Source organism: Pseudochaenichthys georgianus, chromosome 14 (assembly GCF_902827115.2).
Source record: "Pseudochaenichthys georgianus chromosome 14, fPseGeo1.2, whole genome shotgun sequence".
NCBI classification, from domain to species: Eukaryota; Metazoa; Chordata; class Actinopteri; order Perciformes; family Channichthyidae; genus Pseudochaenichthys; species Pseudochaenichthys georgianus.
The window spans coordinates 24,135,090-24,163,015 of record NC_047516.1 but is presented as its reverse complement, the minus strand read 5'-3'; the positions used below and the strand labels follow the sequence as shown (position 1 = coordinate 24,163,015).

The window sequence follows — 27,926 nt, the reverse complement described above, 5'->3', positions numbered from 1 at the left end:
CCCGGAAGTAGAATCCGCGGAGTTCCACACGTGTTTCCTTCCTCTCTGCAGCAGCATGCACTGATAGACCACAGAGGGAAATGTCTGTAGAGATGGTCGAGCTCTCCGTGAAAACAGCGGAGCCGGTGCGCCCGGCCGGAGTCCTGCAGCAGAACCGGGTCTTCCTCGACTTCTTCTGGGACATCGCCAAGCCCGAGCAGGAGGTCCGGCTGAAGGCCGTGGAAGACCTGATCCAGTACCTGAAGAAAAGCGACCAGGTGATGGGAGATCTGACACACAAACACACAGCGTGGAGACATTGCGAAGTAACGGAACTAGTTAGTGGTTTATAGCATTTAACACTTAGTCAGTAGTGGTCGAAGGAATACATCATTAATGTACTACAATAAAAGTAGTAGTGATGTAACTGTAATGTCAAGCATATTCTGTTATGAGTATAGACTGCATGTGCTGTATAGGGTGACAAATCCAAGTACTGCATTCAAATCAAACTGCAGTGAAAGCGTCAGGAATATATCAAAATAAACTTAAAGTACCACAAATAAAAGTATTAATTAAAACGTAATCAATCAGAGTATATTTATATAGCCCAATACCACACATTGGACCATTGTCTCAGTGGACTTTATAGTTTGTATAGAATAAAAATACGACACCCTCACATTGGATAAGGAAACACTTCCAAAGAAACCCTCCACAGTTAATGAGGAAACATTGAGGACATCTCGGTGAAAGCAACAGAGGAGGGTCCCTCTCCCAGGACGGGCTGCAATAAGTGTCGTGTAAAAAGACATTACATTAACAACATAGGAAGTCCAAATGCTTGAGAATGCATGTGTCTATAAATAATAAGATGAAGGTGGATGTCAACAATCCTGTGGGTGCCACAAAAGAAAGTACAGTGAACATCAGGCAGGACCACGACTAGTGATCGTGTTAATTGTACAATGTGTTGGTTGATACTCTAACTAGGTACTGCTTGCATCATATATGTGTGTGTGTGTGTGTGTTTCAGGCAGATGAATTGGACTACACATTTAAAAGGCTGGTGGACGGACTGGCTCACACTCGAGAGGCTGCGAGGCCCGGCTTCAGCCTGGCTCTGGGACAGGTGAGACAACCTCCGAAACATTTCTAAAAAACACACACGTTTGTAAATAGCATTGTATTTCAGGCTCTCTTGTACTTGTGAATATCTGAAGTGTGACTATGGCGGTATGACTAAAAACTCATATCGTGGCCCTCATGCGTCTTTTGTGGTGAAGGAATCAGAATGCACGAAACAACTGCAAAATGTAAACTATTTTATTGTGCAAACTTTGCGTACCACATAACAACACAAGTTGCATAGTGCACATTCAAATACTTTTCTTATGAATGAATAAGGGACTACTTTCTCTGCCGCACAGCTCGAGCGCCCTACGCCACATTTTAAACGTTATTACGGTATATGAAAAATGTATATTATACGGAATAAAGCTCAAGGTATTCGGCATGAGACGATTTAAAGCCCAGCACTACATGTGACACAATATATTTACCAACTCGGAACACCGGTTTAAGATGCGTCAATTGATTAACCACACACACGCTGGAGTAGACGGTTAAGTCATTTAGTTTGAATGAAGTCAAAATCGTTTCTGAATAGGGATGTGTGGGTCATGGCGTTCATGAACTGTGAAGCTTTGGAAACGGAGCTCCAGCAGCAGCGGATATGATGAACGTGGTTGGCTTTATTATAACATGAGTCTCTGTTCTCTCAGGTCCTGAGTGCCTTCGAAGATGTTTCTCTGCAGACTGTTCTCGACAGAATCAAAGAAAAGCACAATTTGCAGACCGTGAAAAAAGTGAGTGTTTTATATTTTCTTTCTCTGTTGCAGGGGTAGACAATCATTTTATTATCACTGGCTCCACCATTGTGACCTCTGGCCCGGAGCATTTGTTCAAAAAAATCAACTAATAATGAAGAAAATGAACACATTTGTTGCAATAGTAATTTATGCACTAACTACATTACTACTTGTACTACAACATTTGAATCATCAGTTCTTCCTCATTTCCCTCAATTGTTCATATTTGGTTTATTAAAATAATGATATTGTGGTCATTGTTAAAAAATGTCTGCTATTATTATGAGTATTATTATTAGTATAATGCGCTTTCTGCCTTCCTGTCATTAGGAGTTAGACATGTAATGGCTATAGATTAGAACCTTCATTATCCTAAACTGCTGGGACATTTCCTTCTAGCCAATACCTTTATATTGTCTACTCTTCACTTACTTGTCAACATAGGTCGGCATTGATGTACAGAGCCGACAGAAGACCTTGTTTATACTGGCATCATATTGAGATGTGCAGCCAGTGACGCGTCCTGAAACCAGGAAGTAAGCTGCTGGTTCCCTCGACAGAAAGCAGTGGGATTTCTCCACAGGGTTTTGGAAAATAGCTGGAAATAATGTCTGTGGAAAACAAACCTGTTTGATAAATGCACGTTTTGTTCAGCCGGATAATATCCACATGTTTACCCAACTTTTATAATTTTCGAATCATAAATCTAATCGATAGATTATAAAAGGGTTTTAGGACGCGTCACTGCACCACTAGAAGCCAACTCCATCGATCAAGCTGAAACCTTCTCTCCCTCTTCTTCTCATGCTCCCTGTCACTCTCCTTTAACTCCTCCGGTGACTTTCTTTTATTTGAAGATTGTTTTTTGCCGGTTACCGCTGGTATTAAAAACATTTTGGCGAATGGTTAGGAGGCGCGATAGTCTGTAGTGAAGGAGCACGCTCACGGGAGCCTGCTCGCACTGCGCTCCGCAGGAAACAGCTGTTTGCTTTTCACCCAACAACGGCAACCCCCTCATGAAACGCTATGTTGTAGCGTTGATAAACGAAACAATTTAACAAAATGGCTAGTCCAAATACTTATAACACATGACTTTTTTTCTTTTTTTTTTTAAACCAATATTTTTAGTGGCCCGAGCGGGCAAGTGGAAAGTACGTTATGCTGCCCGGGGGTCTGAAAAGTGCTTCCGGGCCAGCGGGCCATTTATAATGTCGAGCCCTGCCGTCGGCTCCAAAAGTTTCATAACGTTCTTTTTCTAAATGTTGACTTTTCTTTCCTTTTAGAAACTTTTTAGAAATGCTATGTTTGGGAACTTGTTTGGCGTCCTCGCCATTCATCAGTCCAGCCGCCTCCCTAAAGTAAGTAGTCTCACCACAAGTCGTTTAAGTACTTTTCCGAATAGGTTGAGATATAAATTGTGTGTGTGTGTGTGTGTGTGTGTGTGTGTGTGTGTGTGTGTGTGTGTGTGTGTGTGTGTGTGTGTGTGTGTGTGTGTGTGTGTGTGTGTGTGTGTGTGTGTGTGTGTGTGTGTGTGTGTGTGTGTGTGTGTGTGTGTGTGTGTGTGTGTGTGTGTGTGTGTGTGTGTGTGTGTGTGTGTGTGTGTGTGTGTGTGTGTGTGTGTGTGTGTGTGTGTGTGTGTGCAGGAGCCCCAGGTGGTGTTGGGGTGTGTGAAGCTGCTGCAGAGTCTCAGTCAGCGCAAACAGCACCTGAAGGAACTGCCGACTAAAACCATGATGGACATCCTCAACGAGGTGAACACTCACAGCTCTACACCATCACAGGGGGGTCTTATCTAATACAGACACATGTGTAATTTACAACACGTTTTATCTTTTACTTGATTGAATCATTTTACTGTGCAAGATCTTCAGGAGAATTAACAGAAAAAGAAGTACAAAATAAAATGATCATATTTTATAGTAGGAAAGTCATTATGAACAATACATTTTTAATCTGTTTTTTAAACCAACAACACGAAAGTTTAAACTCCTTTTTGTTGTAGTTTTTTTTATTCTATTCCTTTCAATGCATCTTGTGGTTTATTTTTGTATTGTTTATTTTTGCATGTATAACAAATATTTGCATTAAAGTTTCTTTGAATACTTGAATCAGAATCAGAATACCTTCATTAGTCCCACAGAGGGGAAAAGAGCCAAAGACAGCTTAATGTTACCTACAAATATATATAAAAGCTTCATAGAAGTGAAACATAATTTCTCCCTGCTGATTGGCTGCCTCAGATCCCAGAGGATGTGTTTGAGGAGGTGCTGCTGAGCGCGCTGCAGACGGAGCTGGAGGCGGCGTTCAGCACCCCGGAGCAGCTGCAGCTGCTGCTGGTGGCTCTGAGGCGTTTCCCCCAGACCCTCAAACCCAAGAAGCTGAAGAAGCTGCTGGGCTGCTCCACCATCATCAACGCTGACAACATCCCCAAGTGAGAGGAGTGGGGGCTTCTTCCCCTCTCGTGTATTTCATTCATTAAGACTTCCCTAAACCAAAGTGTATCTGCTTCACCTGCTGTTTATGATCGTGTAACAGGGCATAAATGAAATATGGAGCCATGGGAGGGGGGGTATTCACAGAAACATTTAGTCAAAAATGTAAAATTACCTTTTGTGACTTTATAATGTCAGATAATATCAAGTTGTTTCTCGTTAATGTCAGTTTTTATTCTCATAGATTGACTTTAATGTTGGAAAAAACCCACATCTACAGAATGTTTTTTTTTTAAAACCTTTTTTAAAGAGAATGGTCCTAATACTCGTATTTAGCTATATATGTGTATATATATATATATATATATACCAGCTGCAGTGAGGTGGATCTAATGCCTCGCGGTGATGCCCTGCAGGTTGCTGGACGTGTTAAAGATGGCGGCGCGCTCGGTGAAGAAGGAGTGCGTCCTCCCCTCCGTGGTGCTGGACCTCCTGAAGCTCTCTCTGAAGGAGGACAGCTTCCAGCTCTTCTGGGACAACGCCATCATCAACGGCATGTTGAAGGAGGCGGCAGGCCCCGCGCAGTGAGTACACAGGGGGGTGGAAACTTCTGAAGCAATGGAGACTCAGAGAGACACGAGGAGAGCATGAACTTTGATGGAAAACACTGACGGTTTATTTGGAGCTTCGGCCGGAGAATTCACAAGACATGTTCTGAGCCACGCGGTGTCACAGCGGATGCCAAACCAATTCTGAAGACCTCTCCCCCAGACCCCCAGCTGGTTCTGAGAGAATAATCAACAAAGTGCATAACAAGATAAAACACTATAATAACACCTCTATCAGGGGACGTCATAGAGGGGGGGGACGGCATGGAGGGAGGGGACGTCATAGAGGGAGGGGAAGGCATGGAGGGGGGGGACGGCATGGAGGGGGGGGACGTCATAGAGGGAGGGGACGGCATGGAGGGGGGGGACGTCATAGAGGGAGGGGGCGGCATGGAGGGGGGGCAACAAGGGGCCGAGAGACAAGGAGCCTCATTCACCAATATCTTACATATTTGTATTTAATGTGGTGTTCGGGAAGGTCAGATTCGTGACGTTGTCTTGAACTGCAGATCTGTTCCTACCTGCGTTCTTAGGATGAACCCTATCCTAAGTTCTCCTGTAGAAGTAGCCTTTTATTCTTACCTCGACCTGCAGCATGTGTTCCCTTTTTCAATATCTTTGTGTACTTTTGTATTATTTGTATAGTATTTTATCTTTATCCTGTTTGACTCTCTGACCTGCTGCTGCCTCTCCTCTCAGCTACCTGAGCTTCCGGCTGCTGGGCAGTGCGCTGCCTCTCCTGTCTGCAGAGCAGCTGCAGGAGGTGTTATCTGGAGAGGTGATGGTGCAGTACGGAGAGCACGTGGTGGCGGCTCAGGTCAGTCGTCCAGCTGCACGATATAGCACTTTTACTTTAACGTCTTCATGCAAGATAAACACGATTGCCTCATTGCACATAGGGATTTGAGTTAGTAGAAAACTGCAGTTTATTAGGTAACACTGATTTGCTTTATTTTATTTGTGCCTTTAAGTTCAATGTGAATGAATCTTGAAAATATTTTTCTTACATTTTAATGAAAATCAACAAGCAATATGTTGATTTTAAGCAGGATACTGAAAGCAGTAGAAAGGCAGAACAGGGTAAACTTACATATCTGTTAATCAAGTAATATCGTGATCCTATAGATTGATTTTTTTTTTTAAACCACTCTCTTTACCGGATGTCTTTATATGTGAAAAATAGCTTTGTAGATTATAGCTTGAAATGTATCAGGAGTACTTGGGCGCTTTCACACCGCAGTATAGTTCCGATAGTTCTTGAAATGTTGCGTTCACACCAAAAAAATCCAGAAACTTAGTTCATGAAAACCTTTTTCTCCCACGAAAGTCCCTGCTCTCTAGCAGTGAAGCCGCCATTTTATTATCCTCGCATTAGCATTAGCCCAGCGCAGAAACAGAGAGACTAACTTATGGCAACACAAAATAAAATATGGGAGCGGTGGAGATGAGGAGGTGTCGGCATTCTGGCGATTTACTCAGAAGGCTTCAGTAGAAGCTGCTGGGACTCCCAGCAGCTTCTACTGAAGCCAGTCCCCAACTCCGGGGACTTCCGGCCGGGGACTTTGGGCGGCAGCATACACCGTGAAGTTGTTTTGTGGCCTGCCAGTAAACCCAAAGCAGAAGAAGAAGAAGTGACGTCAGTGGCTTCATTTGCCTAATCCTCCCTCAGGGACTTTTTCTGGTGTGAACGCGATCTGTACTTGGTTCATCAGAACTCTTTAAGTTCATCATGAACGTTCTGATGAACTAAGTACGGCAAAGTACTTGGTGTGAAAGCGCCTCTTGAAAGACTACACAACTTGAATTAATTATTAAATATATTAATTGAAGTATAAATCCATTAATTCTGTTGAATAGAGGAACCCAGAGCAGCAAAGTGGTTAATGGGAAACGCCAACTTTTAAACAATAAAATATAAATGCCTAATAAAATCCAAACTTCCATTATTGTTCTCTTGCAGAAGCCAGACCGCTTCAAGCTGGCTCCGGAGATGGATGTGTTCGTGTCGGACTTCCTGCAGGAGTGTCAGGACGCAGACAAACAGCTGATCGTGATGGTGCGCTTCTCCTCGTTGACCAACAAGGGCTACCCGGTGGTGCCGTCGGTGTGGAGGGTGGTGCAGCACCTGCAGCCGGCCGCCGTGGAGCAGTACGTCGCCTGGCTGAAGAAAACCTTCCTGCAGCCGCAGATCGACAAACTGCTGGACTTCAGCACGCGCAAGCAGAAGGACAACCCGGCAGCCAAGGAACAGTGAGTTTCAAGATTCAAGGCTTTTATTGTCATGTGTACAAAAGCTTAGGTCGCAGGCTCCTCCAACAGTGCACTCAGAATCAGTTATTAACGGCATATATATATTGCACATAGTTGGTTGGTATTTAACAGCAAGAACAACACAATAAAACAGAATAGTGAAAATAGTGCAAGTAATACAACTAGAATAGAATAGTGCAAGGAGAGTCTATATACAAGTAGTTGGAATATGATATATTAGATAAATCACTTCTAAGTTTCAAACGGATGGATGTTCTTTCAAAAGTGCAGGTGTTGAACAGTCTTATGACCCGTGGGATGAGGCTGTCCGTCATTTTAAACGACCTGGCCTTTCAGCGCATGCCTACCTGTCTAGATGGAAATTGGTTGAATGTAGTTGTTCATTTTTTCGTCCTCAGGAAGGATGACTCCGTCTTCCGCCTGAGGAAGTGGATTATCTCTCGGCTCTGTGCGATCATCGATAACCACCTGGTGAAGAAGTCTGAGGATCTGATCATGGATGTGGCCAGGTGAGCGGACTGAAGGTTTATTCTACACGTCTCAGTGTTGGTGTGAAGAGACAGCTGTCAGCCGGTGTCTAATTCTTTTTGATCCTCCAGGTTTGTCTTCTTCCACGCGTTCTTCGGCACCAAGAAGGCCTCGGCCGACATCTCGGAGACGAAGGGGAAGCTGTCCGTCCCGCTGGACGATAAAATCAGAGCCGTGCTAGTCAACTCTTTCTTTGGGTGAGGATTAGTACACTGTATTTATTTGGAATAAAAAAAGAAAATTATTTCATCATCAGCTTTTATTGAAGAGACTCAAGGTCCATTTTTGAAAGACATACAACACTCAAATATAAATACAAAAGGCAGTTATACCAATGTTTCCACAGAGGCGTCGTACAGCACTGAGACACGGATTTGAAAGCAGCCTAATGACAGAGTTATGAGAATCATTCAATCGACAGATGCATTTGTACATCAGATTTCTCAAGAGAGCATGGAACGTGTCGACTCGTGCATTACAGAACATTTCACTTGCACTGCGCCACCTTTTCAAAGCAGTATATGCAAATCATCCTCATGAGCAACCTGGAGCGTCTGGGGGCTCGCCTTCTTAAACTTGAGTCACAAGGGGGCAGTAGAGAGTTTAGTGCAGTAAGCTCTCAAGAGGTTCCCCTTTAAAACCTTATCTGAACACCAAGAGAATGTTCTAGCCAACATGTTAGCTTGTATATATAAGACACGCCGCTGTCTATGCATGTCATCATCAGCCATTTCCTCTGTGACGATGTGTCCCAGGTACTTAGTGTTAATATAATTACACTACTGCATATATTGTAATATATTCATGTTTAACACAACCTTCTGTGTTTGTATAACTCTAAAGGGTAAGGGGTTTCATTCTGATACACAGTACAGATTGTTTTAACAGAACATAATCTCTAAGGTGTGTAAAGCAACATTCATTTCATTCAGGAAAAGGTCGACATCCTCCGTAGCAAAGAGCACAAAACAAATACAAAAGCGTGCATCGTAACCTCACCGTTTGAATCAAAAGTTGTCATGTTTAGTGTCACTGCCTCCTCTCTGACTTCCTGCCTGCCCCCCCAGCCTCCTCCTCTCCATGCACCACCTCCCTCTGGCGGAGGACTCTCCTGAAGGTGTAGCAGTGAGTCAGAAGCGTGCGCTCGGCGTCACGGCCGACGGCACCATGTGGATCTACCACCTGGTGCAGTACGCCCAGAGCCTGCTGAGTCAGCCCAAACACGCCCAGAGCAGCCAGCCCTTCAGCCCCGAGCAGAGCCAGGCCTGGGACAGGTGGGCCTTTGTATATTCACGTATCTGTTTAATGGGTGATGCTAGAAGAGAACATGTTTCACACCCTGGCTCTGCATGTGTGTTTTCTTGCAGCATGCTGGAGTCTGTGGCCAACCTGAAGAAGAAGGCAAAGAAAGGTCCGTCAGCAGAGAGCAGCGCCTTCCAGCAGCTCTTCCTGTTGGTCGGCATGCACCTGTTCAAGGTACTGCACGCCGCCAGAGGCTTTGCTATAGTAGAATAGTGTTGTTATTGCAGCCATTATAATGTGCTAATCTCTCCTGAAGGCCCCTGAAGAGCTGCTGGTCATCATGAAGGACCTGCAGAGCTGCATGGACAAAGCTCAGGAGAAGAAGGCCAAGAAGAAGAAAGAAGGTGATGCCTCATACATTAGTGTTTTAACAGGTGTGTGTGTGTGTGTGTGTGTGTGTGTGTGTGTGTGTGTGTGTGTGTGTGTGTGTGTGTGTGTGTGTGTGTGTGTGTGTGTGTGTGTGTGTGTGTGTGTGTGTGTGTGTGTGTGTGTGTGTGTGTGTGTGTGTGTGTGTGTGTGTGTGTGTGTGTGTGTGTGTGTGTGTGTGTGTGTGTGTGTGTGTGTGTGTGTGTGTGTGTGTGTGTGTGTGTGATGCTTTACTGTTCACGAGCATTAATAGCGCTAGCTTGTTTCCAGACATGTCAGTTGGCCTCTTTCATCAAGAAATCTGACTTTGCAAAACCGGATCGGCATAAACCTGCAGACAGACCAAGTTAGCGACTAGTGTGGTAAACATATTTCCCAAAAGCAGAGCTAAAAGAAAAGGTAATATCTGACCTAAATATCGCTCCGTGTTTGCTGGATGTGTAAAAAGACAACGGTGTGCTCACATGTTAGTAATTCCAACTTCTGAAGGATATAAAATACAAGATGATTTTTCTATCCTGTGCCCCGAAGGGTCCAGAGAAAATGTTACCAACTGTGCTCTAGTTTAAAGTGTATACGTGTGTGTCCAGCCGTGGAGCAGGAGGAGGAGGAGGAGCCTGAGTGGGTGGAGGTGATGGTGGACATCCTGCTGTCTCTGCTGTCCCAGCCGAGCAGACACATCCGACAGGTCTGCAGGACGGTGTTCTCCTCCATCTGCCCCAACGTCACTGCTGCCGCCCTCACCGCCATCTTAGATGTGAGTAACACACACACACGCACGCGCACACACACACACACGCACTCACACACTCACACGCTCAAAGTCCAGATTTAATTGTATTCAGTCCTGAGTGTTGCACTGGAAGTTGTTTATGAATTTATCGTAATGATGGTCGCTGTGCTGTGTGACGGTCCTAGTCCCAGAGAGGGATGACGAGGACACACACACACACACACACACACACACACACACACACACACACACACACACACACACACACACACACACACACACACACACACACACACACACACACACACACACACACACACACACCATGTATACATCACTTCAGGGGACATTATATTGACTTACATGCATTTCCTGGAGACTTATCCTAACCTTAACCATAACCAACACATGCCTAACCCTTAACCTTACCCTAAAATTAATGATTCCCCTCATGGGGACCTCCATGTTGTCCCCATAAGGGGGGCGAGTCCCCACACGTGACTATGTAAACAGATTTAGGTCCCCACAAGTATAGTAATGCGAGGCCACACACACACACACACACACACACACACACACACACACACACACACACACACACACACACACACACACACACACACACACACACACACACACACACACACACACACACACACACACACACACACACACACACACACACACACACACAGTCAGTCCATTTCCACTCCAGCTGTCACTGATATTTGTGAAATAGTTTTACCTGTGATAAGTAAAGGATTATCTTATAATACATAATATTATAGCGCTAAGACTTTGATCACTTTTTCCTTGAACTTTATTTGAGTTATTAATTTGTATTTATAGTTTAAGAAATGAAGCTCAGTTCATTCTTTTTCTTGAATCCTTGTCCTCTGTATGTTTTATTTATATAGTTTCCGATTGTTTATGTCTTGGAAACCTGTTTAATTGTAATGATGGTCGCTGTGTGTAGGTCCTGGACCCAGAGAGGGATGACGAGGACGACGCTGCTGTGGTCGTTACCGATGACAACAAAACCCAGAAGAAGAACACAAACGAGGAAGATGACGAGGAAGACGAAGACATGGAGGTCAGTTCTTCTTTTGCTTATTTAACAACTAGCTTTGCCACTGCTCTTAAAGAAACTAGCGTTATATTTAAAAGCCACTTATCCTGCTAAAATCTAATTAGGAGAAAATTAAGATTTTACATCCTAAAACGCGTCGTGTCTCCGATAGAAGTCTGATGGATCGGATGAGGACTCTGATGAAGGTGAAGATGATGAAGCAATGGAGGACGACGACGCAGAGGACGATGAGGACGAAGAGGACGATGAAGAGGAAGTGGGGCCAGTGGACCAAAACTTCCGTATTAAGATGATGAAGATCCTGCAGAATCAGAATGCTATGGTGGGTTTCTCCTTAGTGTACACTAATTAGCTTCATGTAGCTTAGCCCCAGTGTAAACCTGGAACATGTGTGTCAAGCATCACAAGAAGCTTAATTTTAGTTTTGTTTGTAGGTCTTCACAGTGCATTGAGGTGGCCATCGTATTTAAATATTGTCTTTAAATACTCTCCCACTTTTGTCTATACCAGTTTTACCTTTTAATTACAAGTTCCATGATATGTTTAGTGTGGATTCAGAGCTACTACACCTAATATACAGTTTTAAATTGTGACACTGCTAGATAAGGTTAGTATTATGTGTCAGATCTCAGCTCACGTTGTATCTTGTATTTTGTTTTCAGACCATAGCAGGGACAGAGGGGGACGGCAGCAGTGATGAAGAAATGGACGATGACGCCATGTTGCAGCTGGATAAAGGTCTGGCGGAGCTTTTCTCAGAGCAGAAGAAAAAGGCCCAGGCCAAGAAGGATGAAAAGACCAAAATGCAAAAAGAGAAAGCGCTTGTCCGAGACTTTAAGATCAAGGTAAAGTAACCCAAGACCTGTTAACACTTTGGAAAATAAACCAATTGAGTATTTTGATCTGGGTATAAAAGATACACATGTAAAAAATAGGTTTCACCTGAGAGATAGTTTCCACTTTGGAAAATACACTTTTTTCTAGCAGACAGAACTTGTAAAACAGGGAAACTGCTCAGCTCCGTTAAAAGTCAAACGTATCCCTGAATCTCCCCCCTGTTGTGTGTGTGGTTGCAGGTCCTGGATCTGCTGGAGGTGTTCGTGGCGCGGCAGGCCGGCAGTCCTCTGGTTCTGGGTCTGGTGGAGCCGCTGCTCACCATCATCGACCGAGGGATGAGCTCTGACAGCGACCAGCAGGAGCAGGACTTCCTCCGCCGGGCCGCAGATATCTTCAGGTAAAACAGAGGGGTAGCAACTGTGTGTGTTACTGGGCCAATTTAGGTTTTCATTTTTTGACATGACTCTTTAGTTCGCATGAACTAAGTTCAGATCGAGTTCACACCGGAATAAGTCCCTGAGGGAGGATTAGGAAAATGAAGCCGCTGACGTCACTTCTTCTTCTGCTTTGGGTTTACTGGCAGGCCGCAAACCACACAGCGTATACTGCCACCCGGAGTCCCCTGCCGGAAGTCCCCGGAGTTGGGGACTAGCTTCAGTAGAAGCTGCTGGGAGTCCCAGCAGCTTCTACTGAAGCCTTACGAGTAAATCGCCAGAGCGCCGACACCTCCTCATCTCCACCGCTCCCATGTTTTATTTTGTGTTGCCATAAGTTAGTCTCTCTGTTTCTGCCCTGGGCTAATGCTAATGCTAATGCGGGGATAATATAATGGCGGCTTCACAAAACTTTTTGGGAGTTTTACGGGGCGTGGTTTGCAATCTGCCCAGCCAATCAGGAATAGGAACCTTTTTCTGCCACGAAGGTACCTGCTCTCTAGCAGGGACGGAAAAGGGGGTGAAAGGTTTTCATGAACTAAGTTCTAGCTCCGGATTTTTTTTTGTGAACGCACATTTTCGTAACTATATCGGAACTATACTGGGAAAAGTACTCCGGTGTGAAAGCAGCTATTTTGTTGTGTTTCATCACCATCTACTCGTACTGTGATGTCCCCTGCTCATATTTTACACAACATTAGATGAAAAAAACAACAGATAATAAGCAAAGCTGCAAAGCCCTCATCTCTGGAAGTTATATTTAAATAAAATCCACTGGTGCCACAGCGAGGGCTTTAAACCATTCGTTATTTTTGTATTTAGTTATACAGGAGTTACAAGACAAGTGCATACAAGTACAGTGTCACATATACACAGAAGACGGTAAGGTGCATTTACAAGTAAAGACAAATAACAAATGACAAAATATACACAGACTAAAAAAACTGTGCTTCAAAAAGAGAGTAATAAATGACTACATTGAAATGATATGAGTAACAATGTAATAGTCATGTATCCTCGGCATGTAAATAGTAGCAGGGCCTTAAAGACCTTAAAGGAGTGGAGAGGAGAAACCATTAGGTCTTTGTATTGTAGTCTCATCCACCGATTCTCACCGAGTGAATGCATGTCTTTCAGGAACCAGCTGTGCAGGTCGAAGGTTTACTGCAAGACCGTCGGAGACAGAGAGGGGGAGCTGCACGACCTGCTGGAGAAGCTGATGACGAAGAGCCAGAAGCTGTCCGACTCCTCCGTCTGCCTCTACTACTTCAGGTACTCGAGGCTTCAATGACTGGGCGGAGGAGAATAGATGTTAGTCAGTTGATGCCATGTTAGCAAAAGAACATGATGTCTGAACATTCTAGTAATAAAATATGTGGATTAGGGAAGTATAGAAATACATGATTGTGAGAAGCATTTTAAATCAATATAAGGATTTGCAAATGTTCGGTAACACTTTATATTAAGGTATTCACCATCAACTAGTTGTTCATTATCATGCATATTAGCCTTTATTAGTCATTATAAAACGCTTATTAATGCCTTGTTCTACATATTCTCCAAGTACTAGGTCAGTAGTTTTTAAATCCCCCACATTATGCCATGCGGGCATGAATGTCACAGCTTTTACTATGTTGTTTTAATTGTTTTTTTATTGTTTTGTTTCACCCTTTTTAATTTTTAATTTTGTAGCACTTTGAGTTTTGTTTACGCAAATGAAAAGTGCGCTTATAAATAAAATATATTATTATTAGTTAAGTTTGTCCTTAATAACCCTCTAATTAGTGCTTGTTTATTGTAAGTAAGGACGTTGTTGTACGTGAGTTTGGGTCTTAATATGCTCAACATGGGCCTAATGAGGCATTCTCTCATAACACCTAACACATATGGTCCATTCTTATGTAACGAGACATGAAACTAAAAGTGGTAATTGTGTCAAAATGTGGTATTTCTAACTCAGAATATGTTCCCTATTTTAAAGTGAAGTCTTGTTCATAACCAATAAGCTAGTAGTTTGACTCTAATATACACAAAAGAACATTTGGTAACACTTTATATTAAGGTACACTTATTCACCATCAACTACCGTACTTTTCGGACTACAAAGCGCACCTGCATATGAGCCGCAGCAGCTAAACTGTCCGTCTGTCTTGCTCTCGTTCTGTCTCTCGGTTCCACTTTTACTTTGGCGCGCTACCCGTCTCACTCTTTTCCGGCCTCCAGCTTTTCCTGCTGGAGCCCGCCGCTTGAAGGTGGCGGGCGCGGACCGGTCATAGAGCCCATAGAGTTAAGATGGTTAATTTTACCTGTAAAATCCATAGATTTAGGAGGTTCCCTAGTGGCCGGTAGCTGTACACAAAAAATGGGGAAAAAGTCGCGGCTTATAGTCCGAAAAGTACTGTAGTTGTTCATTAACATATTAGAGTCAAACTACTAGCTTATTGGTTATGAACAAGACTTCACTTTAAAATAGGGAACATGTTCTGAGTTAGAAATACCACAATTACCACTTGTAGTTTCATGTCTTGTTACATAAGAAACTCATGTACAACAACTTCCTTACTTACAATAAATAAGCACTAATTAGAGGGTTATTGAGGACAAACTTAACTAATGGCTTATTACTTGTAGAATAAGGCATTAATAAGTGTTTTATATATATGACTAATAAAGGGCCAATATACGGCTACTATGCATGTTGATTAACAACAAGTAGTTGATGGTGAATATGTGTACCTTAATCTAAAGTGTTACCAAATGTTCTTTGTGTATTATTTTAGTTTCGCTTTAGTATTTAAAAACACTCCACACATGTTTTGATTTCTTAATATTAACTCCTCATCCGTGTTATTCTGAGTGTACGGCTGCATCACACCGTCCTCATGAGCGGGATGGTGTTGCGTCCTTTTTAGCTGTTCAAGCTTTGAGTTGTTACGGGACATAGACCTGAGAGGTGAAGAACTAAACACCAGGTCATAGTTCCTGTAGTTGGCTGATGTCTCTCTGTCCCTGCAGTGCGTCTCTGTACGTGGTGAAGGTGCTGCGAGGAGCTCCAGCTGCTGAAGCCAAAGAGGACGCGACGGCTGACGGAGCTGCAGGAAGTGATGTACGTTTACACAGATTCATTTGATTTGGTTCAGGAAGGCGTTCACTCGTAAACGCCTTCCTGCGGTCGGTTCTGCTGGGGTTCGATCACTCGCCAATAGTTGCAACTGTGAAAATTACCGTACTTTTCGGACTACAAAGCGCACCTGCATATGAGCCGCAGCAGCTAAACTGTCCGTCTGTCTTGCTCTCGTTCTGTCTCTCGGTTCCACTTTTACTTTGGCGCGCTACCTGTCTCACTCTTTTCCGGCCTCCAGCTTTTCCTGCTGGAGCCCGCCGCTTAAAGGTGGCGGGCGCGGACCGGTCATAGAGCCCATAGAGTTAAAGGTGGTTAATTTTACCTGTAACATCCATAGATTTAGGAGGTCCCCTAGTGGCCGTTAGCTGTACACAATAAATGGGGGGAAAAGTCGCGGCTTATAGTCCGAAAAGTACGGTACATGTTTGTCATATTATGTCCAGCTGGAAAGATCAGTGTCCTTCCCTGAATCGTATCGAGTCAGGAAGTCACCGATAACATGACCCTCTATTATCCAGAGTCTTCCTCACTCATTAAGTAATTATTTTAGTTTCAGGATCTTAAATGTGAGCATGTACTGGCTTCTGTAATAGTGAATTGGAATTCGTACAAAATGAGACATTTGAAGATGTTGGTTTTTGGGAAATAGTGATTTTCTCCCCACTCAATAGTGATTGTTTGGGAGAAAGCGTGTTTGTACTAATACTAAATAATAAACAACAGCACCAAGCCTACATTGTGCACAGCGCCCACAAACTGCACATTCACCTCTCTCCTGATGTATACTCGTGTGTAGTTGAAGTTCATGGGCAGCCTGGATGTGGACCGCGTCTCCAAGATCTTCATCGAAGCTCTGAACTCCTTCATGGGCCGCAGGAAGAGCCCGCTCAGCGCTCAGATGTTCACAGATCTGTTCACCAGATTCCCCGTGAGTGTGAATCGATACAGGATCTATGTAACTTTCTAATTGTAACAGAACACCTTTTTAAAGTTCCCTTTTGTGATGTTTCAGGGTTTGTGTGTGAAGATGTTGGATGCTGCCGTGCAGCACATCAACTCAGGGGTCAGAGTGCACCAGCAGGTAAGAGAGATGTCCCCTCTTCTTCATGTCTCTCCTACATCAACATGTGTCCCCTCTTCTTCACGTCTCTTCTGCATCAACATGTGTCCCCTCTTCCTCATGTCTCTTCTACATCAACATGTGTCCCCTCTTCTCCATGTCTCTTCTGCATCAACATGTGTCCCCTCTTCTTCACGTCTCTTCTGCATCAACATGTGTCCCCTCTTCTTCATGTCTCTTCTACATCAACATGTGTCCCCTCTTCTTCATGTCTCTTCTTCATCAACATGTGTCCCCTCTTCTTCATGTCTCTTCTACATCAACATGTGTCCCCTCTTCTTCACGTCTCTTCTGCATCACCATGTGTCCCCTCTTCTTCACGTCTCTTCTACATCAACATGTGTCCCCTCTTCTTCATGTCTCTTCTACATCAACATGTGTCCCCTCTTCTTCATGTCTCTTCTACATCAACATGTGTCCCCTCTTCTTCATGTCTCTTCTACATCAACATGTGTCCCCTCTTCTTCATGTCTCTTCTACATCAACATGTGTCCCCTCTTCTTCATGTCTCTTCTACATCAACATGTGTCCCCTCTTCTTCATGTCTCTTCTACATCAACATGTGTCCCCTCTTCTCCATGTCTCTTCTACATCAACATGTGTCCCCTCTTCTTCATGTCTCTTCTGCATCAACATGTGTCCCCTCTTCTTCACGTCTCTTCTGCATCAACATGTGTCCCCTCTTCCTCATGTCTCTTCTACATCAACATGTGTCCCCTCTTCTCCATGTCTCTTCTGCATCAACATGTGTCCCCTCTTCTTCACGTCTCTTCTGCATCAACATGTGTCCCCTCTTCTTCATGTCTCTTCTACATCAACATGTGTCCCCTTTTCTTCACGTCTCTTCTGCATCACCATGTGTCCCCTCTTCTTCATGTCTCTTCTGCATCACCATGTGTCCCCTCTTCTTCATGTCTCTTCTACATCAACATGTGTCCCCTCTTCTTCATGTCTCTTCTACATCAGCATGTGTCCCCTCTTCTCCATGTCTCTTCTACATCAACATGTGTCCCCTCTTCTCCATGTCTCTTCTACATCAACATGTGTCCCCTCTTCTTCATGTCTCCTCTACATCAACACGTGTCCCCTCTGTGGAAAGAGACTCTGAAAGTTTCAGGAACAAAGATTCTCTCTCTTTTTGATCCATTTCTATAAAAACCTGTCTGAAAATGAGCTGATCAGATTTTGGCCACTTTATGATGTCATAACGATGTGTTGTCTCGTGTAACCATTAGCCAATCAGCAACCAAGGTAACCCCCCCCCCCCTTATCACCTGAACCTCCTCTAGAGCACCATTGAGTTCTTTGTAACCAAATCTCTCTCAGAGGGCCGTGGGGAGGGGCTCCTTACTTTCATCTGAAGTAACAGAAACAGGAAACTTTGGAAACAGGGCTGAAACAGAGGGGATTATGGGTAATGCTGCAATGACCTGTTTTGGTGTTTCAGCCAATCAGAGACAGGCTCTGTGTATATCTGTGACCTATAATATATTGATGAAAAACAGTATAATAGTAAAGCTCTTTTTTCATGTGTACGTTCCTGTTGATGCACGCTGAGGTAACATTGAGCTGTCTTTGGCTCTTTTCTGCTGTAACAATGTACATGACCCCTCTGGGACTTATAAAGGTATTCTGATTCTGATGGATGTTATTGTGTGTGTGTGTGTGTGTGTGTGTGTGTGTGTGTGTGTGTGTGTGTGTTCAGGGCCAGGCGTGTGTGTTGGTGCTGCGGGCGATGCAGAGCCGCGAGGTCCAGCAGCTGCTGAGCGGCGCTGCGTGGACCGAGCTCTGTGGGCAGGTCTCAGGTCAGCTGACAGCGGTAGGTCAACACAACTTTTTTTTTTTTAACTTAATTTTCCTTTTTCTTAAACGACACATACAGCGTCAAGACAAAAGAAATACAGGTGTGCAGGTTGTCCTTTTCTTTTTTGTATCCCACCCCACAGAATAAGACAAGATTAATTGTACAACAACATTTAAAATGATAGACAAACAAATGGTTGAAATCACAGCACAAAAAATAACTAAAACAACACAAACGGTCGAGATAAATGTCAGCCATGGTTGACTGTAGTAAATCTGTGTTCTAATTCAGAGTACACACTTTCCATGTACGTTAAAAATGTCCTATAGGTCAACACAACTTAACATAATAATAATAGTCCCAGGCATGAGCTGCATGTATGAACACTGGGATGACTTTAAGCAAAGGTTCGCTAAAGGACGTGGTATATTGTTCTTGTATAGCAGCTATGGGACGTTGTCTGGCGCTATATAGTCAATACAAAATGTTCCTGGGGCTGTAACTACACGTCATTTATTCTCTAGAAGACGACACGTTTCTACAACAACATCCTTTAATTATACGTCTCGAAGGTTTAAGAAATTGCATCTTGCTCTGATGAATGATGATTAGAGCCACACTCACTGCCCTCTGTGTGTCCTCCAGATGGCTGATGGGGAAACACGCTTAATATTTGTCACAAAAAACACTCGGCCCCTCCATCGTGCCGTCTGTAGTCCGAGCAAAAACAAACCCGCAAAACAACATCAGTCCGAATAGTTTTTTACCTTAAACCCTCCCTTATGAACTCGGAGACACTTACTTGTATTATTATCTGGGCAGCATCGACTGTGTGAAGATATGTAATGCCAGCAGTGTAACCCGAGTGTCTTCTGCTCTCAGAGTCTGGAGAAGGTCGGGGAGACTGAGAGCAAAGTGGTGAAGGAGAAGGTGGTGAAGACCCTGGAGCTCTGTCAGTTCCTGGTGAAGAACGTCAAACAGCAGGTAGGTGATGGCTGGGGGGGGGGGGCGCGGGGTTCAATGTGTTGAAGTGTGTCTACTGAAGACCAGAGGTGGGAAGTAGTGGAGTACAAATACTTCGTTACTGTACTTAAGTACATTTTTCTGGTATCAGTACTTTACTCCACTACTTATTTTTCTGACGACTTTTTACTTTTACTTCTTACATTTTGAACCCAAATACCTGTACTTTCTACTTCTCACATGTTGAACCCAAATACCTGTACTTTCTACTTCTTACATGTTGAACCCAAATACCTGTACTTTCTATTTCTTACATGTTGAACACAAATACCTGTACTTTCTACTTCTCACATGTTGAACCCAAATACCTGTACTTTCTACTTCTCACATGTTGAACACAAATACCTGTACTTTCTACTTCTTACATGTTGAACCCAAATACCTGTACTTTCTACTTCTCACATGTTGAACTCAAATACCTGTACTTTCTACTTCTCACATGTTGAACTCAAATACCTGTACTTTCTACTTCTTACATGTTGAACTCAAATACCTGTACTTTCTACTTCTTACATGTTGAACTCAAATACCTGTACTTTCTACTTCTTACATGTTGAACTCAAATACCTGTACTTTCTACTTCTTAGATGTTGAACTCAAATACCTGTACTTTCTACTTCTTACATGTTGAACACAAATACCTGTACTTTCTACTTCTCACATGTTAAACACAAATACCTGTACTTTCTACTTCTCACATGTTAAACTCAAATACCTGCACTTTCTACTTCTCACATGTTGAACTCAAATACCTGTACTTTCTACTTCTTACATGTTGAACTCAAATACCTGTACTTTCTACTTCTACATGTTGAACATCAAATACCTGTACTTTCTACTTCTCACATGTTGAACTCAAATACCTGTACTTTCTACTTCTTAGATGTTGAACTCAAATACCTGTACTTTCTACTTCTTACATGTTGAACTCAAATACCTGTACTTTCTACTTCTTACATGTTGAACACAAATACCTGTACTTTCTACTTCTCACATGTTAAACTCAAATACCTGTACTTTCTACTTCTTACATGTTGAACACAAATACCTGTACTTTCTACTTCTTACATGTTGAACCCAAATACCTGTACTTTCTACTTCTTACATGTTGAACACAAATACCTGTACGTTCTACTTCTCACATGTTGAACCCAAATACCTGTACTTTCTACTTCTCACATGTTGAACACAAATACCTGCACTTTCTACTTCTTACATGTTGAACCCAAATACCTGTACTTTCTACTTCTCACATGTTGAACTCAAATACCTGTACTTTCTACTTCTTACATGTTGAACACAAATACCTGTACTTTCTACTTCTTACATGTTGAACACAAATACCTGTACTTTCTACTTCTCACATGTTAAACTCAAATACCTGTACTTTCTACTTCTTACATGTTGAACACAAATACCTGTACTTTCTACTTCTTACATGTTGAACCCAAATACCTGTACTTTCTACTTCTCACATGTTGAACTCAAATACCTGTACTTTCTACTTCTTACATGTTGAACCCAAATACCTGTACTTTCTACTTCTTACGTGTTGAACACAAATACCTGTTCTTTCTACTTCTCTCATTTTCCAAACAGCTGGTTCCTTTAGTCTGAATGTGTGTTTGGTGGCGTGATCATTATTCTTTAGAGTCACTGCGTGCCTATTGATTTGAACACGATCCGTGTATCCATCACTTCCTGGTCTTCTCTAAAGAAGAGGAACCAATGGAAACGTTGTCATGTTGCCGTTGTTCACCATGGAAACATTCATTAGCTAACAATGACATTATTGTTCTATGAATATAAAGGGAGGTCAGGTACTCTTTAAAACAGCTGCTAGTTATGGGTACTTTTTACTGAAGTACATTTCAAAGCCTCTTTACTTTGACTTGAGTAAAGAAGTTTAGTCAGTACTTCTACTTTCACCAGAGTATCTACTTCTACTTGAGTAAAGGATGTGTGTACTTGTCTGCTGAAGACTAAAGGCTCTGCTCCTCATGTGTAGAAGCTGACTGTGGACCTGGAGCCTCTGCAGACCGTCCTGCAGTCTCTGACCAGCGCCATCGCGTTCAAGAAGACGGGAAAGCTGGAGGACACGTACTGGGCCGTGGTGAAGCACTTTGGAGTCATGTGAGTTATTGTGTCAGCGTCTCAAGAGGTCATTCTCATGCAGCTACTCGAATGCATATTAGAAACCAGTATAGAGGGAACACACCATGTTATGGAGGGTATAACCATATATAATGTTGACTTTGTCTCCGTGACATCAGTTCTCTAGAGCAGCGTGAAGTGGGCGGCTGGAAGCGTGAATATAATTTCAATGGAGAAGTTGTATAACAAAACGCCCCCGTCCAATTGGCTATTAAAGAGGCCCTATTCTGCTTCCTGGGGGTTTCCCTCTCCTGTAGCGTGTTGGACAGGTTTGTGTTATTATATGGAATTCCCGTGTTCCCTCCAGAATGAGTTTCTTTCCCCCTTGCCGGAACATTGGACTCCTTTGTTTACTTTGAGAACATTAAAGAACCTTCTAAACATTAAAGCTTCACAGTAAAGGCACACAATACAAATATGAACCTGGAAATGAGCATCCTCTTTACGACCCAAACCAAACGGGTGTATTTCTGCTGTAAAGTGGTGCTTTCTAACTTGGAGATGGAGGGAGATGGTTCCCTTTAGATCCAGCCTTAAGTCGTTATTTGATGAAGTTCAGGTGTTGGCACTTCCGTCTCTGCGCCTCGGAGGTCGCCCCTTGGGTAACAGAAAAGGATTTCTGTAAAAGTCTACAAATACATGCTGCAAGCCACTGGCCTGATTTACCTCCTACCTCCCCTCATGATGTAGCACTACGATAACTCACTTACCGTACCCTTCAAACCCACAGTTTGGCTCAGATCAAAATGTTCAGCAACACTGATGTAGATTAACTATATCAATTCACTTCACATTAAGTTAATTATGATTGACTCCATTAGTTCCCTTACTAATTGACCTGCAATCTAAGGTTCATTCGCAGCCATCTGCCACCTGAGGTCTGAACAGGAAACGCTCCCGGTGGCAAGAATGGCGTTTGCTCTGTTTCAGGACAACGAATCACGACTGTAAAGATGCTCGACTGAACTTCAAATGCATAAGACACGACTGAACGGTCTGCACACGGGGACAAATGCAGAAAATAAGCCTCACAGTTTTCTCTCTGAGGAAGAGCTCGTCCCGTAACATCTGTGCGTAAAATGATATTTCTCACATAATTCAGTGTGCAAGCTCGTTAAACAAGTCAATTCAAAGTGCCTTACAACAAACACAAAAAGCATTACGAAATGGCAACTAAAAACATTACAAAATTGTATTTAAATGCATGCACGAGAATATAAATAAACACATGCTAAATATAGAAAAAGACTGGTTTAAATGAATAAATTAAAGGGCAGAATCAGAATTCCTTTAACCGTCCTGCAGCGGGGAAATGTAAAGCGTTACAGCAGCAACAGTACAGATAAAAGGAAAAGCCTTTACTTGTATATTCAATAAAAACACATACATTTAAGAAAATATATAAACGAATAATACACCATGGTAAAAAGTAGCATAAGTAGCAGTATTTTAAAACGTATGGGATTCTAAAAACGTGTTGAAAAAGCCTGTAACGTTAACAAAATGAACAAGAATGTTAATTGTATATAAGTATATATTGCAAAAGAGCACTGGTATGCACAGCACGTGTTATATTTACAGGCAGCGTTATTGAGCATCAGTGATGGTCTTTGTGGGGTGGTGCTCTGCCAGGGAAGATTCATGCAGTGTAAGATAATGTATAAATAATATTTAGAAAACAGAAAAGTCGTCTTTTTGATTTGAACGTCGTTGCCATGAAGTGTGTGTTGTTGCCTTTACGAGACGGCTCTGTGCTGAGGCCACAGTTTGTCCTTGGGTCGGCTTTTTACAAGAGTCAAATGTCAGTTTGGGTTTTAATCAGACTTTGAATCTGATTATGTTGAATCCACAGACGGGAGAACCTCTATGCGTAATGGCTTTTCCGCTCTGCTGTCAGAGCCGCTCTGCTCCTGTACGGACAGGCGGGATTGTTGTAGAAATGAGAAACCCAGTTACCGACTCACGGCCAGGAAATCGCACTTTACTGCGAGGAATCTAGCTCGGGAATCAGGTTTCTCTTAACTCCTTAACCCGATAACAAAAACCAGGTTTCCTGTTTAAATTGCATTTAAGAAATGAGATTACTGCAGGAGTAACCTGATTACTTGAGTGCAGGTAAACGTTCCCACTGTCTCTATGTAACAGCAGCAGTACCGTACAGATTATGATCTGAACTAAAAACATGATGTATCCTCATCGTACAGCAGCCATTGGATTCTCCAGCATTGCATATATTTTAAATCACTATCATTCACTCAAAAGGCCCTGTTATAGTTTGGGGGGGTTTCCCTTTCCTGTCGTGTTACACAGGTTTTAGTGCAGGTAAAGGTTCTCTCCAACACACTCCCCTCGGACGAAACACCTTCATTTGACTCCTTCGCTTACTTCTGTGACATCACTATGTAACTTCTAAGGGGCGGGACATCTCTTAGCGGTTGACCAATCACAACAGAGCCGACTGGGCTCTGGTTTCAGACAGAGGGTGGAAAGAGGTGCTGCAGCACAGGCAGTATGAGAACATAAAGAGCTTTTTGAACATTAAAGCATGGAGACATGTAGAGACACTACATACTGATATACACCTGAACATCAGCAGGAGAGGCAGTGTGAGAAAAAGTTTTTAGAGAGTACTTGTCCATGGACAAGTGAGTTTGGCAATCTACTTGTCCGAATACATTTTTCACTTGTCCAGAATTGACAACAATTGGGGCCACTGGAATCTTCTTCTTCGTCATCGTATTTTTTACATTTTCCCACGGTTTTTACGACACCGCTAACGTAAGTGAGCGGTAAGATTTTACTGCATCACACATAGGGTTGGGTATCGTTTGGATTTTAACGATTGCGGTTCTGCTTTTCGATTCTGGTTATTTTCGGTTCTCGATTCCGGTTCTTGGAGAGGGTAAATCAGTCCCATGACAAACTGGGAGAAAAATATATTTATGAAAACATTAAGTCAAATCTGTATTCCTATTTACGAATCACTTCATACTGTTGAATTTCTTACGGTTATTGAATACAATTATATAAAAATAATCTCTGCATTGTTTAGTTAGTCCTAAGTGGTGCAGTTTGAGAATGTACAAAGACTCCAGCTCATTCAAAACTCTGCAGCTAGACTACTAACGAATACCAAAAGGAGGGAACACGTTAGTCCTGTCTTAGCTACTCTACACTGGCTTCCTGTAACTCTTAGAATTGATTTGAAGGGGCTTCTCCTCACATACAAAGCTCTAAATGGACAAGGACCCAGCTACATGGCTGACTCTCTAATGAACTACACACCCGCCAGAACACTGCGATCATCAGATGCAGGTCTACTAGAGGTCACCAGAAAGAGTCCTAAGAAGATCGGTGATGCAGCCTTTGTAAACTACGTCCCAAAACTGTGGAACACGTTACCCAACAATATTAGGAAAGCCAATACATTAGGCATTTTTCAAAGGCAGCTTAAACCCTCTCTTTACCAAAGCACTTGACTGATTTTACACTATTATACTGCACTATTCTCTGTGATTGACATTGCACTATTTCTCTATGTTTTATTCCCCATGTTTTTATTTTTAATTATTTTATCCCACTTTATGCTTTGCTCTTGCTGCTTGTTTTACACTGATTTTATGTCTTATTTTTTACTGATGTAAAGCACTTTGAACTGCAATCCCCTGTATGAAAGGTGCTATACAAATAAAGTTATTATTATCATTATTATATTTATAGCCTATAGGCCTAGTGCTTTTCTACAACTCAAAGACACTTGCACGCTTACACATGTCCTGTAATACACATGCTGGCAGCTGCCCAGCTACTCACTGTTTGTAAAAGTTAATAAATAGTATAAATAGCATTTCAATAATGTACTTTATATACCCTGCTTCATAAACAATACTGACATCCCTGCTCCTCCGAGTCTGGGGGTCCGGGGATGTGAGGACAGCGCGAGGACACAGACAGGGAGGCTGCTTCACTTCATAAAGGAAATGGCGGTCAATATTAACACAGGAGCTCAAACGCTTAATAACCTTCATTACGTGTTAGAGAGAGAACATAAGTTTGACAAAGATGAGGCTGTTATACGGGCAGCGGATCCGCTGTGTGTAGAAAGAGAGAGAGACGCTGAGCTGCACCGTGCAGCGATCAGCTGATACGGAGCATAGAGAGAGAGAGCTGCAGTCCGCGGGGCTCGGCCTCTCCTCCTGTCCTCACAACTCTTATTAATCCCGGGACCGGACAATTGTTATTTGTTCCTACTCGGAACCGAGTTTTGCTTCCCAGCCCGGCCACTGTGCTACACTTCCCGCCCCGTCTAACTGTACAGAAAGCGGCGAGATGCATTTCCTTAGGAATCGACAAGCAGAACCAAAACTAACACTTCTAAACGAACAATGGCGGACACGGACAATTTGCGAATGAGTTCTGCCTTTTGTAAACTCAATGTATCAATAATTTGTCAATAAATCGGGGCGAAAAACGTCACTTGTCCGCCGGACAAGTCAATTGAAAGATCTACTTGTCCGATATTGTAAATAACACGTCCCGGACGGTGGGACGTGTACTTTTTCGCACACTGAGAGGACTCTTTAAAGTAGAGACACTACATACTGATATACACCTGAACATCAGCAGGAGAGGACTCTTTAAAGTAGAGACACTACATACTGATATACACCTGAACATCAGCAGGAGAGGACTCTTTAAAGTAGAGACACTACATACTGATATACACCTGAACATCAGCAGGAGAGGACTCTTTAAAGTAGAGACACTACATGCTGATATACACCTGAACATCAGCAGGAGAGGACTCTTTAAAGTAGAGACACTACATGCTGATATACACCTGAACATCAGCAGGAGAGGACTCTTTAAAGTAGAGACACTACATACTGATATACACCTGAACATCAGCAGGAGAGGACTCTTTAAAGTAGAGACACTACATACTGATATACACCTGAACATCAGCAGGAGAGGACTCTTTAAAGTAGAGACACTACATACTGATATACACCTGAACATCAGCAGGAGAGGACTCTTTAAAGTAGAGACACTACATACTGACATACACCTGAACATCAGCAGGAGAGGACTCTTTAAAGTAGAGACACTACATACTGATATGGTTGAAGTAGATGGTTTAGCTTGTGTTGGTGCCCAAATAAAAAAAAAGCGTTTCATACTGACTCAGATACATTTAATCAACTTATATATTTATTATTATTTTTGATTTAATTAATAACTTATTTTATTTAAGAATTCTTTTAGTTTTCATACAAACATGCACTTCACTGTTTACTTTACCACATAACACTTGTATTGCAGTTGTTATTCTTTCAGTGTGTTGCGATGTTCTTCCTCTCAGTGTATTCTTTTAGTAAAGCACTTTGAAATTGCCTTCCTTGCCTTGTCTCAATCCATCATGATGACCTTGTTCCTCTTCACATTTACAGAAAACCCAAAGTTGAAAAGATAAAGCCCGAGAAGAAAGCCGACCCAAAGGAACTTCTGAAGAAGAAGAAAGGTTTCCTGCCAGAGTCAAAGAAGCGTAGGAAGCGAGACATTCCCATCTTGGAGCCGGCGGCCGCGGCAGCCGCAGCGGAGCAGGCGACCCTCAGAGGGGGGAAACCTGCAGCAGGCACAGGTCACTGGAAAAAGAAACATGACAAGAAGCCTAAACAGAAACGACCAGCCGACGGAGCAGCAGCCGCCCCCGCAGCAGCTTCTCCAAGCCCAGCCAAGAAGAGCAAGACAACGGCGACATCTGAGAGCAACTCAGCCAAGAAGAAGAAACCCAAACAGAAGAAATAGGGAGGAGAAGTGGACAATGTTTTTTAGAGGCTGTGCTTTTTTGTTTCCGTCTTTCCTTGGCTGCGATTTTGTTTCAGACATGTTCGTTTCAATATGAGATGTTGTAATACATATTGAGTCTTCAGATGTGTGGGCCATGAATTTCGATGGATTATTTTTCTAACGTTTGACTAGAAGTAATGTCTACAACAATAAATGTATTTCTCTTCCCGGAGATTCATGATGCTCCCACTGCAGTTTCTTTTGTGCTTTATTAATACAAAACATTTGTAATATGTAAAAAGCAACTAAACATTACCAAATATAAATATGTTATGAGTCTAAGATACATCTTTGTTTGATCTTTTCCAAGTTATTTTATATTTTGCAGTGAGTACAGTATTCTCAACTTGATACTGTCACAGACATGATTCAAATTGGCCCCTAAAAGTGGTCAAGAGGT

At 42.7% G+C, this 27,926-nt stretch overlaps 1 protein-coding gene across 1 annotated transcript; it reads left to right on the top strand.

Moving 5' to 3' along the window:
- The first annotated feature begins 24 nt into the window (after positions 1-24).
- mybbp1a (MYB binding protein (P160) 1a) lies at positions 25-27,715 on the top strand. Its single transcript, XM_034098681.2, has 27 exons — positions 25-257; positions 1,016-1,111; positions 1,764-1,847; positions 3,134-3,208; positions 3,494-3,601; positions 4,091-4,281; positions 4,699-4,866; positions 5,590-5,707; positions 6,851-7,140; positions 7,560-7,670; positions 7,761-7,886; positions 8,757-8,963; positions 9,057-9,165; positions 9,248-9,335; positions 9,948-10,114; positions 11,067-11,183; positions 11,332-11,502; positions 11,843-12,025; positions 12,257-12,414; positions 13,589-13,723; positions 15,467-15,557; positions 16,372-16,503; positions 16,588-16,656; positions 18,401-18,514; positions 19,382-19,483; positions 21,531-21,655; positions 27,127-27,715. Exons 1-27 carry the CDS (start codon positions 81-83, stop codon positions 27,482-27,484), a joined length of 3,870 nt encoding a protein of 1,289 aa, XP_033954572.1. The 5' UTR covers positions 25-80; the 3' UTR covers positions 27,485-27,715.
- Positions 27,716-27,926: the final 211 nt, after the last annotated feature.

What these genes read in the sequence shown, in the direction of transcription:
- mybbp1a (XM_034098681.2), top strand. Translation starts at nt 81, where the DNA reads ATGTCTGTAGAGATGGTCGAGCTCTCCGTGAAAACAGCGGAGCCGGTG. An exon ending in ACCTGAAGAAAAGCGACCAG is followed by an intron (nt 258 to 1,015) that starts GTGATGGGAGAT and finishes TGTGTGTTTCAG; the next exon opens with GCAGATGAATTGGACTACAC. An exon ending in AACCCGGCAGCCAAGGAACA is followed by an intron (nt 7,141 to 7,559) that starts GTGAGTTTCAAG and finishes TTTCGTCCTCAG; the next exon opens with GAAGGATGACTCCGTCTTCC.